Source organism: Brienomyrus brachyistius, chromosome 9 (assembly GCF_023856365.1).
Source record: "Brienomyrus brachyistius isolate T26 chromosome 9, BBRACH_0.4, whole genome shotgun sequence".
NCBI classification, from domain to species: Eukaryota; Metazoa; Chordata; class Actinopteri; order Osteoglossiformes; family Mormyridae; genus Brienomyrus; species Brienomyrus brachyistius.
Genome location: NC_064541.1, coordinates 14,497,554 through 14,516,630, shown reverse-complemented (window position 1 = coordinate 14,516,630; position 19,077 = coordinate 14,497,554). Strand labels below are relative to the sequence as shown.

General features: G+C 45.9%; 2 protein-coding genes across 7 annotated transcripts in view; one reads left to right on the top strand and one right to left on the bottom strand.

Moving 5' to 3' along the window:
- Positions 1 to 20: 20 nt before the first annotated feature.
- Positions 21 to 13,932, bottom strand: prss35 (serine protease 35). Of its 4 annotated transcripts, none has more exons than XM_049025191.1 (3): positions 13,340 to 13,932; positions 12,068 to 12,173; positions 21 to 2,006 (listed from the first exon to the last, which is right to left on the bottom strand). In XM_049025191.1, the coding sequence occupies exons 2-3, from the start codon at positions 12,086 to 12,088 to the stop codon at positions 753 to 755; spliced, it is 1,275 nt and encodes a 424-aa protein (XP_048881148.1). In that variant the 5' UTR covers positions 12,089 to 12,173; positions 13,340 to 13,932; the 3' UTR covers positions 21 to 752. The 4 variants fall into 4 exon arrangements, with proteins under 4 accessions (XP_048881148.1, XP_048881149.1, XP_048881151.1 ...); XM_049025192.1 differs by lacking the exon at positions 13,340 to 13,932 and adding an exon at positions 12,814 to 12,951; XM_049025194.1 differs by lacking the exons at positions 12,068 to 12,173; positions 13,340 to 13,932 and adding an exon at positions 5,474 to 6,364.
- me1 (malic enzyme 1, NADP(+)-dependent, cytosolic) overlaps positions 10,605 to 19,077 on the top strand; it is a 34,433-nt gene continuing 25,960 nt past the window's right edge. The window contains exon 1 of one of the 3 annotated variants that reach the window (XM_049025189.1): positions 10,605 to 10,623. Coding sequence is in view for 1 of the 3 variants with exons in the window: in XM_049025188.1 (XP_048881145.1) it covers positions 12,895 to 13,023 (129 nt within the window). In the remaining 2 variants the exon portion in view is untranslated. Of the gene's footprint in view, positions 10,624 to 12,891; positions 13,024 to 19,077 lie in introns of those variants that run through there. The other 2 variants (XM_049025190.1, XM_049025188.1) reach the window with 2 other exon arrangements.

The window sequence follows — 19,077 nt, the reverse complement described above, 5'->3', positions numbered from 1 at the left end:
TACTAAATCCAGACACAGTGTTAACCGTTAAAAAAAATTTATTCTTTTTCTTTTCTGAAAATGTTACAAAGTAAAACTAGCACCAAGAATTTGTGATACAAAGCACCAGCACAGCCGTGCAGGACACCACAACGTAGCTTCTGCTGTGAGAGAAATAATCTTAAATCAATATAAAAAAAACCTTCCCCAGGATTTATGATTCTGCTCTCTCAAAATGTAACACTGATGAAAGATAATTCATTTCAAGCTCATTTAAAATAAGAAATCATAACCATTAAGTATTTAATAATTAATCTTATCCTCTCATAACCTTAAGTGACAACCAAATGTTTCTATCTAAAGAAAAAATCTTTCTGCGTCAGAAAATCAGAAAATGCTTGTTTTGAGACCGACTACACAGAAGCAAACTCTTCAGAAGATCTGGCACCGTCCTACGTCGTCTGAAGTAGCAGAAGCACTATCATGTTGTGATAATATGTTTTGGAGAACATACTAGAAGCTGTCACACCTGGATTGTCTCAGTATCACACACTTTTTTTTTGTAAGAAAGTTTGCATCTATTAACCAAATAAATTAAAAAAATACAAGCTGACAGAATTTGTTCTTGCTCACACGTTTCCATTCTCCTGGTGATCAACATTGGAAAAGTCCGGAAAGACACTCATACAACAGACAGGCTTTACACAATGGCATGAATGGAAGTGCGAGGAAAAATGGCCACATGGCAGGACTCGGGGGGGAATAGGGTTCCCTCAGGTGCTGAGACATGCTTCAGAGTTGCCGTGGATCCAGTGGCAGATCTGGGCGTATTTGGCCGGCGTGATCCTCACAGCCACGTTGTAGTCCCGCTGCACCCCGTCAACATCCAGCCATCTGTGACCCGAAAACACGCCGATGATCTTCCTCTTCCACTTCTTCTTTCCTGGGTCTCTCAGGCGCACGTAGACCCCTGAGCCACTGGATCCTGGTTGGGCATCGCAGTACTGATACAGCAGGTCACTGGATTCGTCTGACACCGAGCAGAACCGGTACACCAGCTGGCCTGGACGGTCGTCATCGAAGCCTGAGAAGTGTATGCGCCCAGCGGGCAGTCTCTTGACAGATGGTACGAAGCCCAAATCCATGGCGTGCTGCTTCTGTGGACGCTTGAGGGTCAGTAGGGCGTAATCGTAGTCCAAGGCTACATCTTTGGACACGTCTTTGAACCAGCCTTTTGGGATCTGAGTCTGCTTCACACGTGTCCACTGGAAGGACAGCTGCTTGGGCTGCACGCTACGCCCACTCCGGCTCTTCTTCACCCTTTGCCCGTCCTCCGTGCCATCGCCCCTCCCTTGTCCTCTCCTCTTTCCTCCGCCTCCTTGGCGCCCTCTTCCCCTACCGTTGCCGCTACGCCTTGAGCGCAGCTTTAGAAACCCCACCCGTAGCTTCCTGGCACCCTTCACATAGTCCTGGCCATCATGGATGCAGTGGGCGGCCGTCAGCACGTGCTTCGGGGACAGTAGGATACCTGAGCATCCAGTGGAGACCTTCACGGCGGTGGAGAATGGATAGTTGGTGGAGAACTGCGAGTCAGAGATGGTGAAACGGCCATCCATGCCGTACAGTTCCCTTCTGCGGCGGGTTCCAAAGGAGATATTCCTCTTGGGTTCCCCCAACCCCTCACTGGGGTTCCACAGGGACACAGTGGTGATGGTCCGCGTGCCGTTCTCATACAGGGTCTCGTAGGACAGACACTTCTCCAGGTCCTCGAGGCTGGGCTGGGCGAGATGGCCTTGGCACTCGATGCCACAGGCATGGCCAGGCTCCGCCCGGATCTCAGCCTCAAACGCTGTGCTGCCAAGAGACACCGTGTCCCTGTCCTGCACTAGCGGCACCCTCTGCCGGGGCCAAACATTCCGGCTGTCTCCATTCGTCACGCTCTCGGCCACAGCCAGGGCCACGGCTAATGTGGCTACAGTGAGCAGAGCACACAGGGGCGTGGGGCCCATGATGACAGTGCTGTAGGTCTGGAACAGAAGGAAAGGAGCAAAGTTACCGTTCGGCTTGGCAACATCAGACAGACAATAATACTCTTCAAGGTACGATGAGGACACCGTCACACAGGGATGCTAGCACTTAGCATTAGTCGGCTAGCTGAAATCGCTCACCATTGTACTGCTTTATCAATACACAAGAATAGGTATTTACAGTACCACACATTTCATATACAGTATCACTATGTATTCATGCCCTTCTGCTGTAGTTGTGTCATTACCCTTTAATTATCTGATCAGTTACATGATGTCACTGCTGTGTAGCATCACCGGAGGCAATATGCACACAATCTTCTAGCAGTGACTGCCATGTTGTACTTACTATAAGGAGTCTGCGCAGATAAAGGAGGATGAGTTTGTGGTATGATGGCTCACTGAAACTGATACGATTTCTGTTTTGTGTGACACGTTATTTCAGGGTATGACATCACTCCAGTGTCCCCCAATCCGCTGTGACCATGGAATGCAATAATGCTAGAAGCCTCGGGTGGAATTACGTTAGCAATTCTTAGCTCTCATTTCTTAGGGCTGACATGCTTCCACGGGGCAAAGATGTTTGTCAACATCTTGCGTCGCCGCACAAATTTAAAAAGCACATTGAAGAAATAGTTCACTCTTCCTAATTACAGACTCTCTCTCTTTTGGCAGTGTCACCCATGCACGCCCCAGTAGACATTTTGGATTGATGGATGGATGACTTGCTGGCTGGCACTAGGCAAAAACATCACTGCATCATTCCCCTGATGTTTGCCATTACACACCTCACACCCCGAAAACCACAATCATGTTATAACCTGTAACAGCAGTCAAAATCTTGCTGATAAGGGTTATCACTACCCCATACAGTGTTACTAGGGGTTAACAGCAGCTCGTACAGTGTTACTAGGGGTTATCACTACCCCATACAGTGTTACTAGGGGTTAACAGCAGCTCATACAGTGTTACTAGGGGTTATCACTACCCCATACAGTGTTACTAGGGGTTAACAGCAGCTCATATAGTTTTACTAGGGGCTAAGAGCAGCTCATAGAATGTTACTAGGGGTTAACAGTAACTCATACAGTGTTACTAGGGGTTAACAGCAGCTCACATAGTGTTACTAGGGGTTAACAGTAACTCATACAGTGTTACTAGGGGTTAACAGCAGCTCACATAGTGTTACTAGGGGTTCACAGCAGCTCATACAGTGTTACTAGGGGTTAACAGCAGCTCATACAGTGATACCAACTGTTAACCTCACATGCTGTGCTGACAAACGGGGTTTATCACCATTCATACTATGGATTATCACCACCTCCTCCAATACTGCTCCTAAGCCTTATATGATGCTCTTATTGGCTGAAGGGGATTATCCACATATACAGTGTACCAGTCAAAAGTTTGGTCACTTACAAAAAAGAGTGATAGTGTCGCATCACATGACTTGGCCATCTTAAACATAGTAGAAATGGTTTTGGAGGAATTTGACCTAAGAGAGAAGGAAAAGTGACCAATGACGGCTGTGGGATCTCCTTAGGGACGGCTGGGAGAGCATCCCGGGAGGCCACCTCATGGAAATGGCGTAGAATAGAATAGAGTAGAATAGAGTAGAATTTTCTATTGCACTTTCAACTACCAAGTGCTATTAGCCTTTGCCACTCTGTGTTACTAGAGATTTATGTAAAGCAGGGGTCACCAACATGGTGCCCGCGGGCACCAGGACGCCCCTAAAGACCACATGAGTCGCCCGAGGACCTGTTCTAAAAATAGCACAACTCACCAGTGAGCAGGGTCTAAAATGTAATTTTATCCTGTTACTATTCTTCTTTAATCACATTTGCATTTATATAGATTTGAAAATGAAAATATCAAAAAAAGCATTTAAAGCATGTTTATCATACATGAAGTTTGGATGAGTTTAGGAGGGCGTTTCCAACTGGCAGCCCTTCGTATGGCTCAGTACCCGTGAAGAAGCTCTCAGTTTTAAAAAGGTTGGTGACCCCTGATGTAAGGCCTTTACTACACTGTCAGAAAAAGGGGTACAGCCCTGTTACAAACAATAAGGTACTGCCAATGGTGAAAAATGCTCCTCGAAGTCCATTTCCATACCTAAAAGGTACATTCACTTACAGCTAGGGTACAACTGGCAGCCCCTGGGGTGTATAGCCCCATTGGCAACTACAACTGATAACTCTACCCTCAATTGTACAAATTGATACTTTTTCTGACAGTGTATGAGAGGCCTGATTTTAATAAAAATTGATGTGAAGACAGTATTTCATTTAAATTCATATTTGTTTGGGGGACGGGGCTAAAGAATATTATAGAATTGTGTAAAAAACCAAAAATGGTTTTACTGACGAAACTACGGCACTGTTAAATGCCGACAAAAAAATCGACAGTAGAGGGCAGCAGTGGTTCATGTACCCTACATCCGTTTATTGATATTTTTTTATTGAATAAGAACCCTGTTATTGCATGTTTGTTTCTCTTCAGTCCGATATAAAGCAGATATGATCCTTAAGGATGAAAAAATTGCCAATACATTATAAAACCTGCAGCATTTGTGGTGCTGCATTTTGCAGACTAGCGATTTGCAGTTATCATGGATTCGTTTGCACGTTTGCTTCGAGTCTTGCCTCTGAATTTTAAAACTGATCATGAACCATTTTATATACTGTGCTTACATAACCTAAAACACAGCCAAAGACATTGTTTATTCACAAATTTCCATAGTGTTTATTTTATTTTATACGTTTAATGCTCATTCAATTTAGAAGACTTCAACGACATTTTCACATCCGTTGAATTTTTCAGAGCAACTTTTCAATCTATTCCGCAGTATAAGCAAATACTTCTGCAATTAAATTATGGAGGTGTAACAATGGGCAAATAATGAATTCATTGTATATTTAAAAAAATCGAGAGTTTTTTTAGTTGCTTGACAGGATCTATAACTCAAAGGTGAATCGGTTTTCCTCAGATTCGTATTAAGTATTACTGTTCAAATTAAGTGCAGAGACCAAGGGCCCAACAGCAAACCTCGTTCAAAGACTATGCATCAGCGGTCCTCGGTAGTTCTGTCGTTATTGCTATCAAAGTTTGAGTGAATTCGCTCAGAATTAATAATTCATATATGCCATACTGTATCTTGTTATCAAATCAACTGAAAACAAACGCGTCAGTTGCACAAAAACGTAGTTTATTTCTATACGGAAAGTGCAACCCAAATTTCACGTGTATGAAGTTATAGAGTAGTCATCTTATTGTTAGCGTCCCACATGCAAGTGCATTGAGCCTCTGCACCGTGTGTCCCGCAACAAAACGAACTGATGCATCACAAGATGTGATAAAACAAATCAATTACATTTAATAACTTAACACGATATACAATATTCAATCAAACAACCGGATTATGTACTTGTACGAAATCGATCTTATAATTATTCAAGTTAACGTACCTGATATAGTTCAATGCGTGAAAATGAAAGATCCAGTATCTGTACGTTTAGACAATCACCAGCAGTTCCTGTTTCAAATTGCTATCATTCCCAGTTTCTGCACGAACTGGGAAAGCCCGCTTATCGCAGCATTTGCACCGAGGACGGAGGCAGCATCCAAAGCGCTCTTTATGGATTACACTTGATGCTTGTGGAAAAAAAAAAGATTTGCGACGAAGAAGTTTGCGTTGGGAGGGACCAGCAGTCAAGACAGGGACCGGCCCGTGTTAAGTTCATAAACAAAGCAGTGCCGCAACTCGGGGGTTTGGCTCTGCACAAAGAGAGTCCTGATGCTGTTGAGTGCAAACTGTGCGGCATTCAAAGCTGTTCCATTCATTCATTTTTCGGGGCATCCGTCCCGGACCCTCCGCCGACGCCTGGCCGAGTGTTGGTTATCACGTGACCACGTACCCGGTCCGAGCGGTTGCAGATAAACTAAAGGCAGCCAGTTGACCTTGGACTCCCAGAGTATTTTTTTTCTCCTTATTTGGGAGTTTTTGATTCCTCTCCTCCGTTGTCATCGCATGACTTTCTTTAATTTCTTTTCTCCCTTTTTCCCGTTCTGTATCATACAAAGAAACAGTCTTGTCTCGTCTACCTCTTCTTTAATACATTTTTGAAATGTCAGTTACCCTACACAGAATTTTGACCTAAAATTAATGCATAGATTATGAAGTCTCATTTTCTGGTGTTTTACCCATAATTGCGAACCTGTAGAATATAATGCTGTCTGACTGCACTTAAAAATTAACTGCAATTTTGTTCATCTCCTTGATATATAAATAATGCAGGAATACAGATGTGACCTGGTTGCTGTCAATGTAATGTAACCTTTATATTGTTTATACCCCCCCCCCCCCCCCCCCCCCGCTGTTTCCCCTCATTTCACTTTTTTTACTTTGTACTGCAACTTTCTCAGCCATTTTCTCATCTTTCCTTCAGACAGTGTTATTAAATTTTGACATTTAGCTATTTACTGTAAGGAATATACAAGGTTTATTATAGTCTATTATAGATTGTGTACCAGGGAGAATCCTGTTACTCTCTTTTATGCTTTTGTACTTGAACAATTATTTTAAGAATAGCAAGCTTCTGCCTTATTACAGAATCTGGCTGTCCAGGTTCTGATGCAGCAAAGCCTCTTCCCAGAGGGCAGCAGGGCGAACAGTCCGTGGTGGGGGTGGGCGGAGTCTCTGATGATGTCACGGGCTCTGCTGAGACAGCGTTTGAGTACAATGTCCTGGATGGATGGAAGAGAAGTCCCGATGATCCTCTCTGCAGTCCTCACCACTCTCTGCAGCCATTTCCTGTGTGAGGCTTTCGAGCTGCCAAACCAGATGGAGATACAGCTGGTCAGCACGCTTTCTATGGTGCCTCGGTAGAAGGTGCTGAGGATGGGAGAGGAAAGCTCTCTTCATCCGGCGCAGGAAGTGCAAACGCTGCTGAGCCCGTTTTACCGGCGATGTTGTGTTTGGTGACCAGTCCAGACTGTGAGTTATCTGCACCCCCAGGAATTTGATGCTTCTGACCACCTCCACAGCACTGTTGGCAATGAGAAGGGGTGAATGCCTGGGCTTGTTTCCTCCTGAAGTCAATGATCGTCGATGTTGGTCTTCTCAACATTCAGGATCAGGTTGTCGTCACTGCACCATCCCACCAGTCGTTTCACCTCCTCTCTATAGGACGCGTCGCTCCTAATGAGACCCACCACTGTCATGTCATCTGCATATTTTACGACGTAATTCGAGGCCGATGCCGCGCAGCAATCATGTCAGCAACGCGAACCACAGAGGACCAAGGACACTGCCGAGGGGAACCGAGGGAGAGACAGATGGAGCTGGAGATGTTGTTAGCCACTCTCACTGGCTGCGGCCTAGCAGTGAGGAAGTCCAACAGCCAGTGACACATGGGTCTGCTGATACCCAGGAAGTCCAGTATGATCACCAGCTGCTGGGGGATGATCGTACTGAACGCTGAACTCAAATCAACAAACAGCATTCGTACGTTGGTGTTCTTGTCCTCCTATATATATACATATATATGTGTGTGTGTGTGTATATATATATACACACACACACAATTAATACAATTAAAATTAAAATTACAATTACAATTAAAAAATTCTTGTATTTCTTCTGCTCTCCAAAATGCCACTAATATCTCATTGGATGATGAGAGGAGTAGAGCTATGGTTCAGAAAACTATCCCGCGGTGGGCCAATCCGTGTGTTTGTTAAATTTCACCAACGAATCATTTAATTAATTACTTAATTAAACTTAATTAGTGGATCCATTAAGCATTGTTTACCCTAACAATCTGTTCTAGCGGGTGAGTTCAACAAACACTTGGATATATTGGATGGTAACTCAAAAGACAGGGGTGACTTGACAAGAGATTTTAAAATAGCTAAGCTGACACTTTGATGGTCATAAAATCACCGTTTTATACCAACATAAGCATAATTTAAACATAGTTTCCTTTGGCTTAGTGAGAGTTTTTGCACCGTGGTGCTGTGTTTGTAGTGGTTACTGTCTGTTAGCTTGGTTGGAAATGTAGTAGGATTGGTTGGCCTTGTGCACATGTGGAGTAGTGAATTAGTGGTTGTTCAATAACGAGCTGCATTACCGGAGCTGGGGCAAGAAGATAAAAATCAAGGGCTGAGAAGAAAAGGTGAAAGACCGGCAGGTTGTGAGGTCAGATGTAGAGTGAATTTGTGAAAAACATCAGCTTGAAGTTGAGAGACCAAACAGAAAACGCAAATGGACCACATAGACACAAGAGAAGCTGGCGTGAGGATTTATGACTGAACACGTTAGTCTCCAACATCAGGCCTTCAGTTGAGCAAAACATCTCTTCCCTGGTCAGCTTTGCTGATACTGTTGAGCTGGTTGATAATTCAACTTCAGGCTGCTGAGCAGGATCTGTAGAAGGCATGCTGCAGATACGTGCACTTATCACAAATGCCTCTTATATCCTCTACAGTACACATGCATGTGTATATGTGTGTGTATATGTGTGTGTGTGTGTGTTCCCAGAACTCTCAGCAGGCATGGGAGTGGAATCCTGCTCAAAGCGTGCTTTAGCCCAACATGCCAAAGTAAACATCCAGTAAATCAAGAGCATTGAAAATATGGCTGTTTTCCACAAGCAATTACTCTCATGGAATGTAAAACACTTTGAAAAGAGTATGAAACAACAGCTTATCCTTGACTAGATCTAACAGGTCCAGTAAGGAGCTGCACGGCTAATCTAACACTCCTGTGTCTCCTTCAAGCCATCCTGCTTTCAAGGTAGGTTAGTTTACACGCCTGTACAGTGTCTTGTGTGCTAGAGCCACAGCTGTATCAACACCCAGCATGTTGGGAATCCTGCACCAAATGGCCAACAGAAGAGCGTGACTCCTGTGTTTGGTGCAGAATCAAATGTCTCCTTATGAAGTTGTTAAGCTGAACATTCTTTAGAGCACAAGCTGCTCGATTTAACCCGTTGCCAGCTGAAGGATCTGAAGGATCTGCCGGTATTAAGCATGTTGCCTCTCAATGGATGAGTGTCTGATATTGATAAACACATTGATAATTAATGTGACGAGTCCAGACTGGTTCTAAACCAAGCTGTAAACACAAGCATCCTTCTTCCATCAGCACAGAAAAGGCGGCTGCAATTAAAAGGCAAACTCCCTAAGATAAGAATATCCAGAACTCTTCTCAGCTACTTAGGCCTCCTGTGAACCTGGCATCAGTTCCAAATAGCAGTCTTATTCAGGACTGGTGCTCTATGCACCTGTAGCCATGTCACACTGATCTGCATCTACTGCACAGCTGAGTTGCACCTACACTGTGCTGTACTCTTTGTGGTGGCTATCTGGACTTCCCTCCTGCACAGTAGTTAACTGAACTGCCCTTCTGCACAGTGATTAACTGGACTGCCCTTCTGCACAGTGACTAACTGGACCATCCTCCTGCACAGTAGTTAACTAGACTGCCCTTCTGCACAGTGGTTAACTGGACCATCCTCCTGCACAGTAGTTAACTGGACTGCCCTTCTGCACAGTGGCTAACTGGACTGCCTTCCTGCACAGTAGTTAACTGGACCGTCCTCCTGCACAGAGGCTAACTGGACTGCCCTCCCCGCCTGCACAGTGGTTAACTGAACAGCCCTCCTACACAGTGGCTAACTGGACTGCCCTCCTACACAGTGGCTAACTGGACTGCCCTCCTACACAGTGGCTAACTGGACTGCCCTCCTACACAGTGGCTAACTGGACTGCCCTCCTACACAGTGGCTAACTGGACTGCCCTCCTGCACAGTGGCTAACTGGACTGCCCTCCTGCACAGTGGCTAACTGAACAGCCCTCCTGCACAGTGGCTAACTGAACAGCCCTCCTGCACAGTGGCTAACTGGACTGTCCTCCTGCACAGTGGCTAACTGAACAGCCCTCCTGCACAGTGGCTAACTGGACTGCCCTCCTGCACAGTGGCTAACTGAACAGCCCTCCTGCACAGTGGCTAACTGAACAGCCCTCCTGCACAGTGGCTAACTGAACAGCCCTCCTGCACAGTGGCTAACTGAACAGCCCTCCTGCACAGTGGCTAACTGGACTGCCCTCCTGCACAGTGGCTAACTGGACTGCCCTCCTGCACAGTGGCTAACTGAACAGCCCTCCTGCACAGTGGCTAACTGAACAGCCCTCCTGCACAGTGGCTAACTGGACTGCCCGCCTGCACAATGCTTAACCAGCTCCTGTCTCCTATTTGGCCCTGACTCTGCTCTTCTGCTGGTACCTGGTGTGCGTTGCCAGCTCACAGATGCTTCATTTTGCGCTGCCCAGCCCATTTTTTCTTTCTCCACCACTGAAATCCAATAAACCCCAAGAACAAAGGCGGCTGTGTGAAGTGCCTGGCTGAACAATAGCCACAGGCATGCCATGCCTCTGCACAGAAACGGCCCGAGGCTGAGAGCTGCCTTTGCTTCTACGTGACGAGTCAGGGTCCACCGACACCATGTACTGGCGCTCAGGTGCATCGCGTCTGGTATGAGCCGACGTGTGCCCTAACACCGCAGGGAGGAGGAGCTCCAGCACCAAGGCTGAGCCCCCAATCCAAGACACAAGGTAAGCTGAAAACTTTCCCGAAAGTGTCCACGCCTTTCTCAGGTATCTTCAGGAGCTCCCTGTGGTCCAGAACAGGCATCACCCATTTCCTGTTATTCTTCTTGGGAGAAATTTGCCTTTGAAACCCACAGGAGGTGAGATTACTGTGTGCTATCAATTACTGCCTGGTTTCACCCAATGGGGGGAGGGCAATACGGTGACCAATGAGAAGCGGCAAATGAAAAAAACACGCTGATGATTAACAGCACGTTATAATCCCACCCACCGTGGGTGTGAAAGCCATAATCTCCATTTAGCCCAGCCTGACACTTTTCCTATCACAGCGTGATTCTACATCTTAAAGACATCGCTATGGAATTCGGATATTCTTACTAAGTCAGCTCCAATCTTCCACCAGTCATGCTGATTTTACACAAATACGACCATATTGCCAGAATCACTTATTACAACTTCAAAAATGTTATTATTCTCCTTTTGCATCTAAAAAACATTTACTGCAAAAATTAAGTACACAGGTATGCCTTATGTTGATTGTAACTGAACATACAGAATGTGTTATTTAGTTGGTCAGTAAGCTTATGTTAATTAAACACAATGAAACATACACAACATTTTAATTACTCATTCAGTTTAAAAAGTAGCCGTCATCTTTGCATTTGTTTGAAAGCTAATTATTTGATATTATATACATTAATTACACTACACAGTCATACCATAAATTAGTTATTAATTAACATTGCCACTCCAAAGGGTTCTGCTCCACCCACTCTAGGACCGCTACCCAGAATGCTTCAGTCCTAATGTGACACACCTGGTTAACCCTGATACTCTGCAGCTGCACCCTAGGGCCACTTCGAGAGCGTTGGAGAACTGTGTCAATCAGTGCCTGGTAACAGGTTATAGTTTTGTATCTCATAACCATATTTTCTGCTGCACAAGTCACTTGGATCAGTCTCCTAATTTATTATAGTGCACCAATTATAGCTAATGTAACACTATCAGTAATTTGTTTATAATGTGATGAACAGAATGGTTCCAATAATCATTTAATTTAATATGGTGTAGTAAATACTAAGTTGGCCTTGCATTGAAATGGCACTCTATCCAGGCTGTCCCCGGCTTTGTGCCCTGTGCTGCCTACGACAGGCTCCACCCATCCCACCCCCTCACCCCGCGAACCCTGACCATGACAGATGGATGGATGGATGCATGCCCTGTAACACAGCCATTCCCAGTTATTCTCGAGACCAAATAAACAAAAGCTTCCCTTGAACTTGAGGACAGGATCTGGCCTCCACGCGTTCAGTGCCTCCACGCGTTCAGTGCCTCCACGCGCTTCTTGCATGACCGGTGGCACAATTAGGTAACCTTGACAGTGCTTAACCAAAGCTCCCTGCATGTCGAAATCATAAATGCAGAGACCTGCAGGTAAAACAGAACAGACCTCTGACAGTGTTCCCATCATCAGAGCTCAGGCGAACCGCGAAAGCGATCCAGTGCTGCCAGAATGAATCATCAGTCATCCGGAGTCAGCATGACTCAGCGGTAACCTAAAACAAAATAAGCCGGCGTCATACACACACGTGCAAACAGTCAAAACACACAAAACAACGAAAATTAGGTCAGAGGTCCATCGAGACCATGTTTGTTCAATGTTCCCTCATTCGGCTTAACTCGCCTTTATGTATCGAGCGCCTTTGTAGAGGTCACGTGTTTTTACAGTATGAAACCGCAGAGAATCAGTCCATCATGAGGCCACTGCTTTTCTGCCTCCCCCGTGGCTCAAAATAATACCTGTTCAGTACTCTGCCCTTTGTAGGAGGTGTTCCGGCTAATTTAACCTGCCTCTGTCGCCAAGATCCGAGGAGCAGTTTGTTCTTGCATGTTAGGCTTATTTTCCTGAATTTAACTTTCACCTTTGGTAAACTGGTGCATTTTAAAACCGTTATTTTATAAATTGTTTTCAGTTGACTTGTTCAGAATTACCGGTAAGAATTATTAGAAAAAAAAACGCTCTTTTTATACATAGGCAGAAATAATTATATATGTCTTTTAATATATATATATTGTCATTTGCGCTAATAAACTTAGTTAACGATCAACTTTTGCGGCACAGCAATAAAACGCCTAGCTGATCAGAATTAATAAAAGCGGGTTTAAGGTGTCTGATAAGGTACAGGACTCGCTCACCTCTCCTGTCTCAAGCGATCCGATCCCATCCACTTGTTGCCGTTCAGTCGGGTCACCATTAGTCTATTTAAAGGAACCGACATGGCACACGGCTCGGCCAAGCGGGACAGCCCCGAGTGGGAAATGAGCAAGTCGGGGGACCAAGGTAAAACCTTCATTTATGCCAAGAAGAGGGGGTACGAAGTGACACGAACCCCCCACCTGAATAAGGTAAGGTGTTTGCGAAGTTCCGGTGTTATACGGCCTTGTACAGCTGCCACCCGAGTCACAGGCAATCGCTGGGACTATATTTAGATGTTAAGACGCCCGGCGGTGGCGCAGAAGCAGCCCGTCCCACGGATCCCGGCTTCGGATGACGGTGTCTATTGCGTCCTGTCCTGTTACTCTAAGTTGTATCGCCCTGTATTGTATTGTATTGAACTTTATTATACTGAGTCGTCTTTTTTTGCCTTTGCACTTAGCAAAACGGCCGTAGTTCAAATACCGACCGTGGGAGAAGATTTTTAGATAAAGGGAAGGTTCCTACCGGTTTGTTGTTGTTCTTCCCATGTTGAACTTGACGCGTAAATATAACACCTCGTTTTGCATTCGTTACTCCTGGGTATTTGAGTCAAGCTGAGGAGCAGCTGCGCTTTCGCAAGGTGCAATTTAAAGCGAGATGATCTTAACGGGGAGCGGTTGCAAATAAGTGGCGGTCCATAGCGGTCATCCTCGCCGGTTAATCGTCAGCCTGACATATTTCAGGAATGAGTTGCACAACAGGGAATACACTTCAGGTAGCGACTCAGATACCTTCCACAACAATCCTAGGTTATGGTGACTGCGATGCATTGCTGTGTTTTTGTAGTTGTAAAAAAGGGGCTTCTGACGGAGAATGACAGATGTGTTGCAGGCTGACCTTTTCGTGACCTTTAAGTTGTAAAGGCTAATCTCCACGAGACCTTGCAACAGTGAGTACGTGAGTCAGTACTCAGGATTTTGGGTATTGACCATGATATTGCCCATGTATAGAAAAACTGAGACACAAAATATAATTGCACAAAATATTACTGGCATTTCGGATTTTCTATCCCTGTAGATTTAGTTGTGGGTTCAGCATTTCTGTGCTGCTGTACAAAGTCAGCTGATGCTGGCGAGTGACTGATAAGGGTCCAGTAATAACTGCTGATAAAGCTGATTGAAGCAGCTCTCCAGCATAAGGCTGTCGGTCAGGATTATCACAGTCCCATCGCTGTCCTCGTCTGGTTGGATATTAGCCTGTTCAGCAGAGAGCAATAAACCCGTTTGAGGACGATAAGGCGGGGTCAGGCTATTCAGGGTCATCCCTCGTTTTCTGAGATCCGGCTGGGCGTTTCCATGCCTCTCCACCCGACACCCCCAAAGATGAGACCGGGGGTTGTGGAACTATTATAAAATTAACGCCGATAGTGTGAAGGCCTGATTTATACATAAGTAATGCAGGCCTGTCTTCCTAACATGAGTAATTCACATTGGTACACCGGGGGTGGGCTCACAGCTACCCCTGGTAGCTTCCACAGGCTTTGGTTTATACTGAGCAGTTGATGCCATACAGTGTTGAGGCACACGGATAAACGTGTCTTTTGCTTTCTGCAGTTTGCTGCTGCTCAACAATTTTACCGCCACTGTTGTCCTAGCTGTCGGATCTCTTCTGCTGCTGACACTGGTGTATGCGTATGCCAGTCTGTTGTGCCCATTGAATTTGCGCATGGCGTGATTCTCATTCCAAAGCACATGCCAGTTTGGATGGCGCTGGGTCAAGTCGGCACCCATTCAGAAGATGCCACACCAGGCGGCCTGTGTTGCATAATTGGTCGACCGGCCCTGTTCAGTATATCTGGTTGATGGTTGGCTCAGTGCTTCTCTGAGGGATGGTCTGTTTGGCGGGTTTTTTTTAAGGAACTTATCCTGTGTTTTGCAGTGGAGCTCAGGTAGAGGTTACCGGCCTCTGGTGAGGAGTCACTGCTGTCGTGACACATGTGAGACACGGACAACATTGACTCGCCTTATGGGTGGACCATCCACGTCTACCCCCACACTGCACTCTGATGTAGCGCTCTTTGGAAAAGGTTTCGGCTGTGAAGACTATTTGAGCAGAAAGGAGGGAAATCATAACAGAAGTGACCCATAACCGTTTCCTGTCATGTTGCACAATTGGGCCACTATGAGGCAGAATGATGCACTATACCTTTTCCAGGGGTAAGTGTGCCCCCACCCACTTATGTTGGGGGACAACAGGCTGATTGAAGCCCCCCACCTCTGCCTTGTCGGTCAGCACACACTCTCTCTTTGTAAGATTAGAGCCTGATTTTGAGGGCCTTTTTAAATTGTCTGCTTCTCTTCAGAGCTTCATAGGCCAGGCACTGTACCAGGCCAGAAATGTCTACTCTCAGGTCGACAGTTTTATTGGACGTACAGAAAATGTTTTCCTGCTAAGTTCAAAGGCAATATGAATGAAGCAGTCAGGGCGGAATTTCAAGCTGCGTTACGAGTGCTGAGTCTTTTTCTGACATTGGTCTCCCCACCTCATCTCTACCCACAACAATTTTGTTGCTGTCATCTGGGATAGTGAAATTTCTAAGGCAGCCTGGGAAGGTAAAATGTGGTATTTTCGTGATTGGAAGCTATGTAGCACAATTTAAGTGCAATAATCTTTCCTGTTGCTTGTTTAGAACCAGGGACACAATAGGGGCATGGATACCCTGGCAGATATGGGGGGCCCAGCACTTCACAACACTACACAAAATTTCATGTAAAATTTGGCAGGGGGGGGGCACAGTGACTTTTCGTTTGGGCACAGAATTTCTAGTTGCGTATCTGTTTATTACAGGAAATGCGCAGTGACCCTCTTAAACATTATTCATGATGCACTAACCAGTTATAGTGCTGAGTGGTTAATGAGGAAGCATGCTAATGATCAGCTGTGACCCCTGTACGCTAATGCTGAATATTGAAACTGACCTCATCCCCGTTACTCCATGAAGTTCCATTTACAGTGCTCTACTCCCATGTCTTACAGTACTTCATAGAATTGTGGGGGGTGAATGGGTTAAACCAACAGGACTCTGCTCCTTATGCTTGGCTCTTGTTAGGAGACCTCACCTTATCTAGGCCGTATATCAGGCATGGGTGGGGCTCGGCCAATCAGGAATGCCAGCTCGACTGGTGAGCATATCACCCAAGGACTCTCTGTTCACGCTAGTCATGCTCTCCAGAAAGCGCGTCGGTGAGGCAATACCTCCTCTCACTTGCCAGTTCCTCTCCCTTGTGAGTAGTTCTTGTTTTTTATCGCAGCCTGTAATCCTGACAGACCGACGGTCTGGTGGGACCTGGAAGAGCTCATGCCACTGCTGCCAGTGTTGGTCCTTCTGAAATAAGGAACATCTACTACACCTTACTGATGAGACAGTTTCCCCATGCTTTTGGGACCACTGGGAGTGACCCCTGGGGTCCAAGGTGCCCTGACGGACTGACCCCTGAGCCACTCAGCACCAGCCCGGCAGGCTGTGTTAACCAGGAGGTCTGTGGAAGCCCTGTGCAAAGCATGCTGGGATATCTGGCAGAGGTGCACCTCCTATCTCCGAGCGCCATTCAAAGTGAACTCCGATCTGCCACTTCAACTGGCTCATCAGTCGATTTTGAAGACTTACTTGCCGTTGACAGAGTAAAGCCCCCTAGAGGTGTGGAAGTGTTACTCTTGCCTTCTGGTCTCCTAGGCAGAGGTTGCTGGGGCCTTACAGCAGAGTCCGCTGGCACTGGTGTGTGTTTAGAGGTTGGACTCTAGGGTGGGGCCTGGTTTGCCTGAGCGTCGATCTGGACTCTCTGACTTGTAATGAAACCATAATAAAATGACACTGCACATATTACAAGGAGGTGCTGAATTGTCTTGCTGAGGATTAGGGTCAGATAAGGCCCGCTAACTGTCATTTTTTTATTATCTGAGAGAGCGGGGGGGGGTCCCATTAGCACTGTTGCCTCATACATTGTTCGTAGGTGCAAATGGTGTGTGTGCTCTGCGATGGGCTGGCGCCCCTGAAATGACTGACATGCATATCATTATGTAATGACCACTGCTTGGTGACGGTCCTGAAGTTAAACGTGTGTAATCCGGTTAAAAGCAACCTTTTTAAACCTGATTCTCCCGGCTTGTGCCTCTAATAATGCCCCCAATTCATGGCAGTAGCGGCACTCCGCCTTCTGCGTGTCACGCCTGCGTGGGGCCACTTCCTGTCCCAGCGCGCTCCCCGCTGTGATGGAGGTGCTGTTTCTTTTCCTCGCATAGGAACAGATCTCCCCTGAACTTCCTTCCCTGAGGATTGGCTGCTGGAAGGGGCTGTGGTGAGGGTGGCCTGGGCAGGGGCTCCTAAGCCTAGATGTTTGCTAAGACTTGTCAGGAGAGCGGCAGTTCCTATGAGCCGAGATTCATATGCATTGCTGTGCCCTGGGTGCCTGATCGGCTGCTGCCTTGCAGCTTGGTAGTTCCTGGTTCCTCACCACCATGCAACTGTCTCCTGATTCTTTTCAGTACTGTAGGTACTGGCCAGTAAGCAAATTGACTGGGAGTAAGTATAAAAACTGACCGCACACAATTTGTACAGAAATGACAAATAATATTTTTCATCAAAATAAAGGAAATTTCTTAGCCTTTTCACCAACCTATGCCTGCTCGTTCTTCCTTCAAAAACCACACTGAAATTGCCCATTGAAATGCAATGATTTTTCAACAGTTTGACCAAAATATTGGTCAGTTTCGCCTTCAGTTTTCTCAGAAGTTTACAAAAATCCAGTGAAGTGAGTAACAAAATAGAACCTGAAAAACAAAATCTTTCAGAAGATTCATTCTATTGCAAAAATTTTGCAATCAGTGGCAGAACGTGAGGTCTGCATTCGTCAGGTCAGGGAGTACCTCATTTGCTGAATCTCGCAGCTAAAGATAATTATTTGAAAATGTTTGTGTCATTCATTACTTTGGAAATAAACATTCTGATTATTAAATATAACCTGGGCCATTTTTCAGCTTTTACCTGCCGGCAGTTGAGCCCCTGTTGCTTAATGAAGTCTAAATAGATCCCATCAGAACTGAATACAGTGAATGTTTCATATGTTTGGGGTTGGATTGTCCTACATCAGCATTAGTTTTGTATGAGACTGATAATGCAGGACCCCAATGCACTTTTTACCCTGGACTGGGTTGATAAATGGAGAGTAAATAACTGGAAATGCGCAGAAGTGGGTTGAGTGTGGGGAGAGAATTTGCCAGATGCCAGAGGTGTCCTGGGAAACCCTGAGGGACTGTTCTGGTTGTGCGAGTGTGGCGAGTTCATTGGGCCTTAAGTCCAGCTGGGTCAATGAGTACTCAAGAACTCTTGGTTTGAGTTTTGTAAATATTAGCCTTGGACTATGTGCTTGTTCCCAAGGGAGTCAAGGGGATCAGCATCTCCACTATTTGAAGGAGTTTAGCTAATGGAGAAGCCACGCTTGCTTGTATTGACATTTGCAGGCTTTTTGTATGTTCATGTACTGTAGGCTCTGCGGGTCTCTTGAACCCGCCTAAGCAAATGGGAAAAACAGCTCTAAGGACTGACTCCAGTGATAAGGAAAAGGCCATTTAACAAGGGACAGGTCCAGTGATGAGGGAAAGGCCCTTCAATGAGGGACATTTCAGTGATGGGGAAAAGTGCTTTAATAAGGGAGAGGTCCAGTGATAAGGAAAAGGCCATTTAACAAGGGACAGGTCCAGTGATGAGGGAAAGGCCCTTCAATGAGGGACATTTCAGTGATGAGGAAAAGTGCTTTAATAAGGGACAGGTCCAGTGATAAGGAAAAGGCCATTTAACAAGGGACAGGTCCAGTGATGAGGGACAGATCCAGTGACAATGGAAAGAACCTTTAATGAGAGACAGGGTCCAGTGATGGGGGAAAGGTCCTTTGATGAGGGACAGCATCCAGTGATGATGGAAAGGAGTTTTGACAAAGGCCATTAACTCAACTGATGGAGGCTTCTGGTTCTCTGGGGAGATGTGTCAGGGCTGCTCTGAAAGAGTATGTTTGATTCTGGTGCTGCAGAAAAGCAGCTCTTGAGTCTAGATGATGTTGTTCATCTAGCCTGGGATCACTGCACTCCGCATTCTGTCTTTCCTGTCTGCATTTGGCAGCCTGCACTCCTCTCACTGTTTTCTTTGTGTCTAGACTGTGTGGCTAAAACAAAACGTATCTATGGGAAAGGACAGTGCGGGATTAATGAGC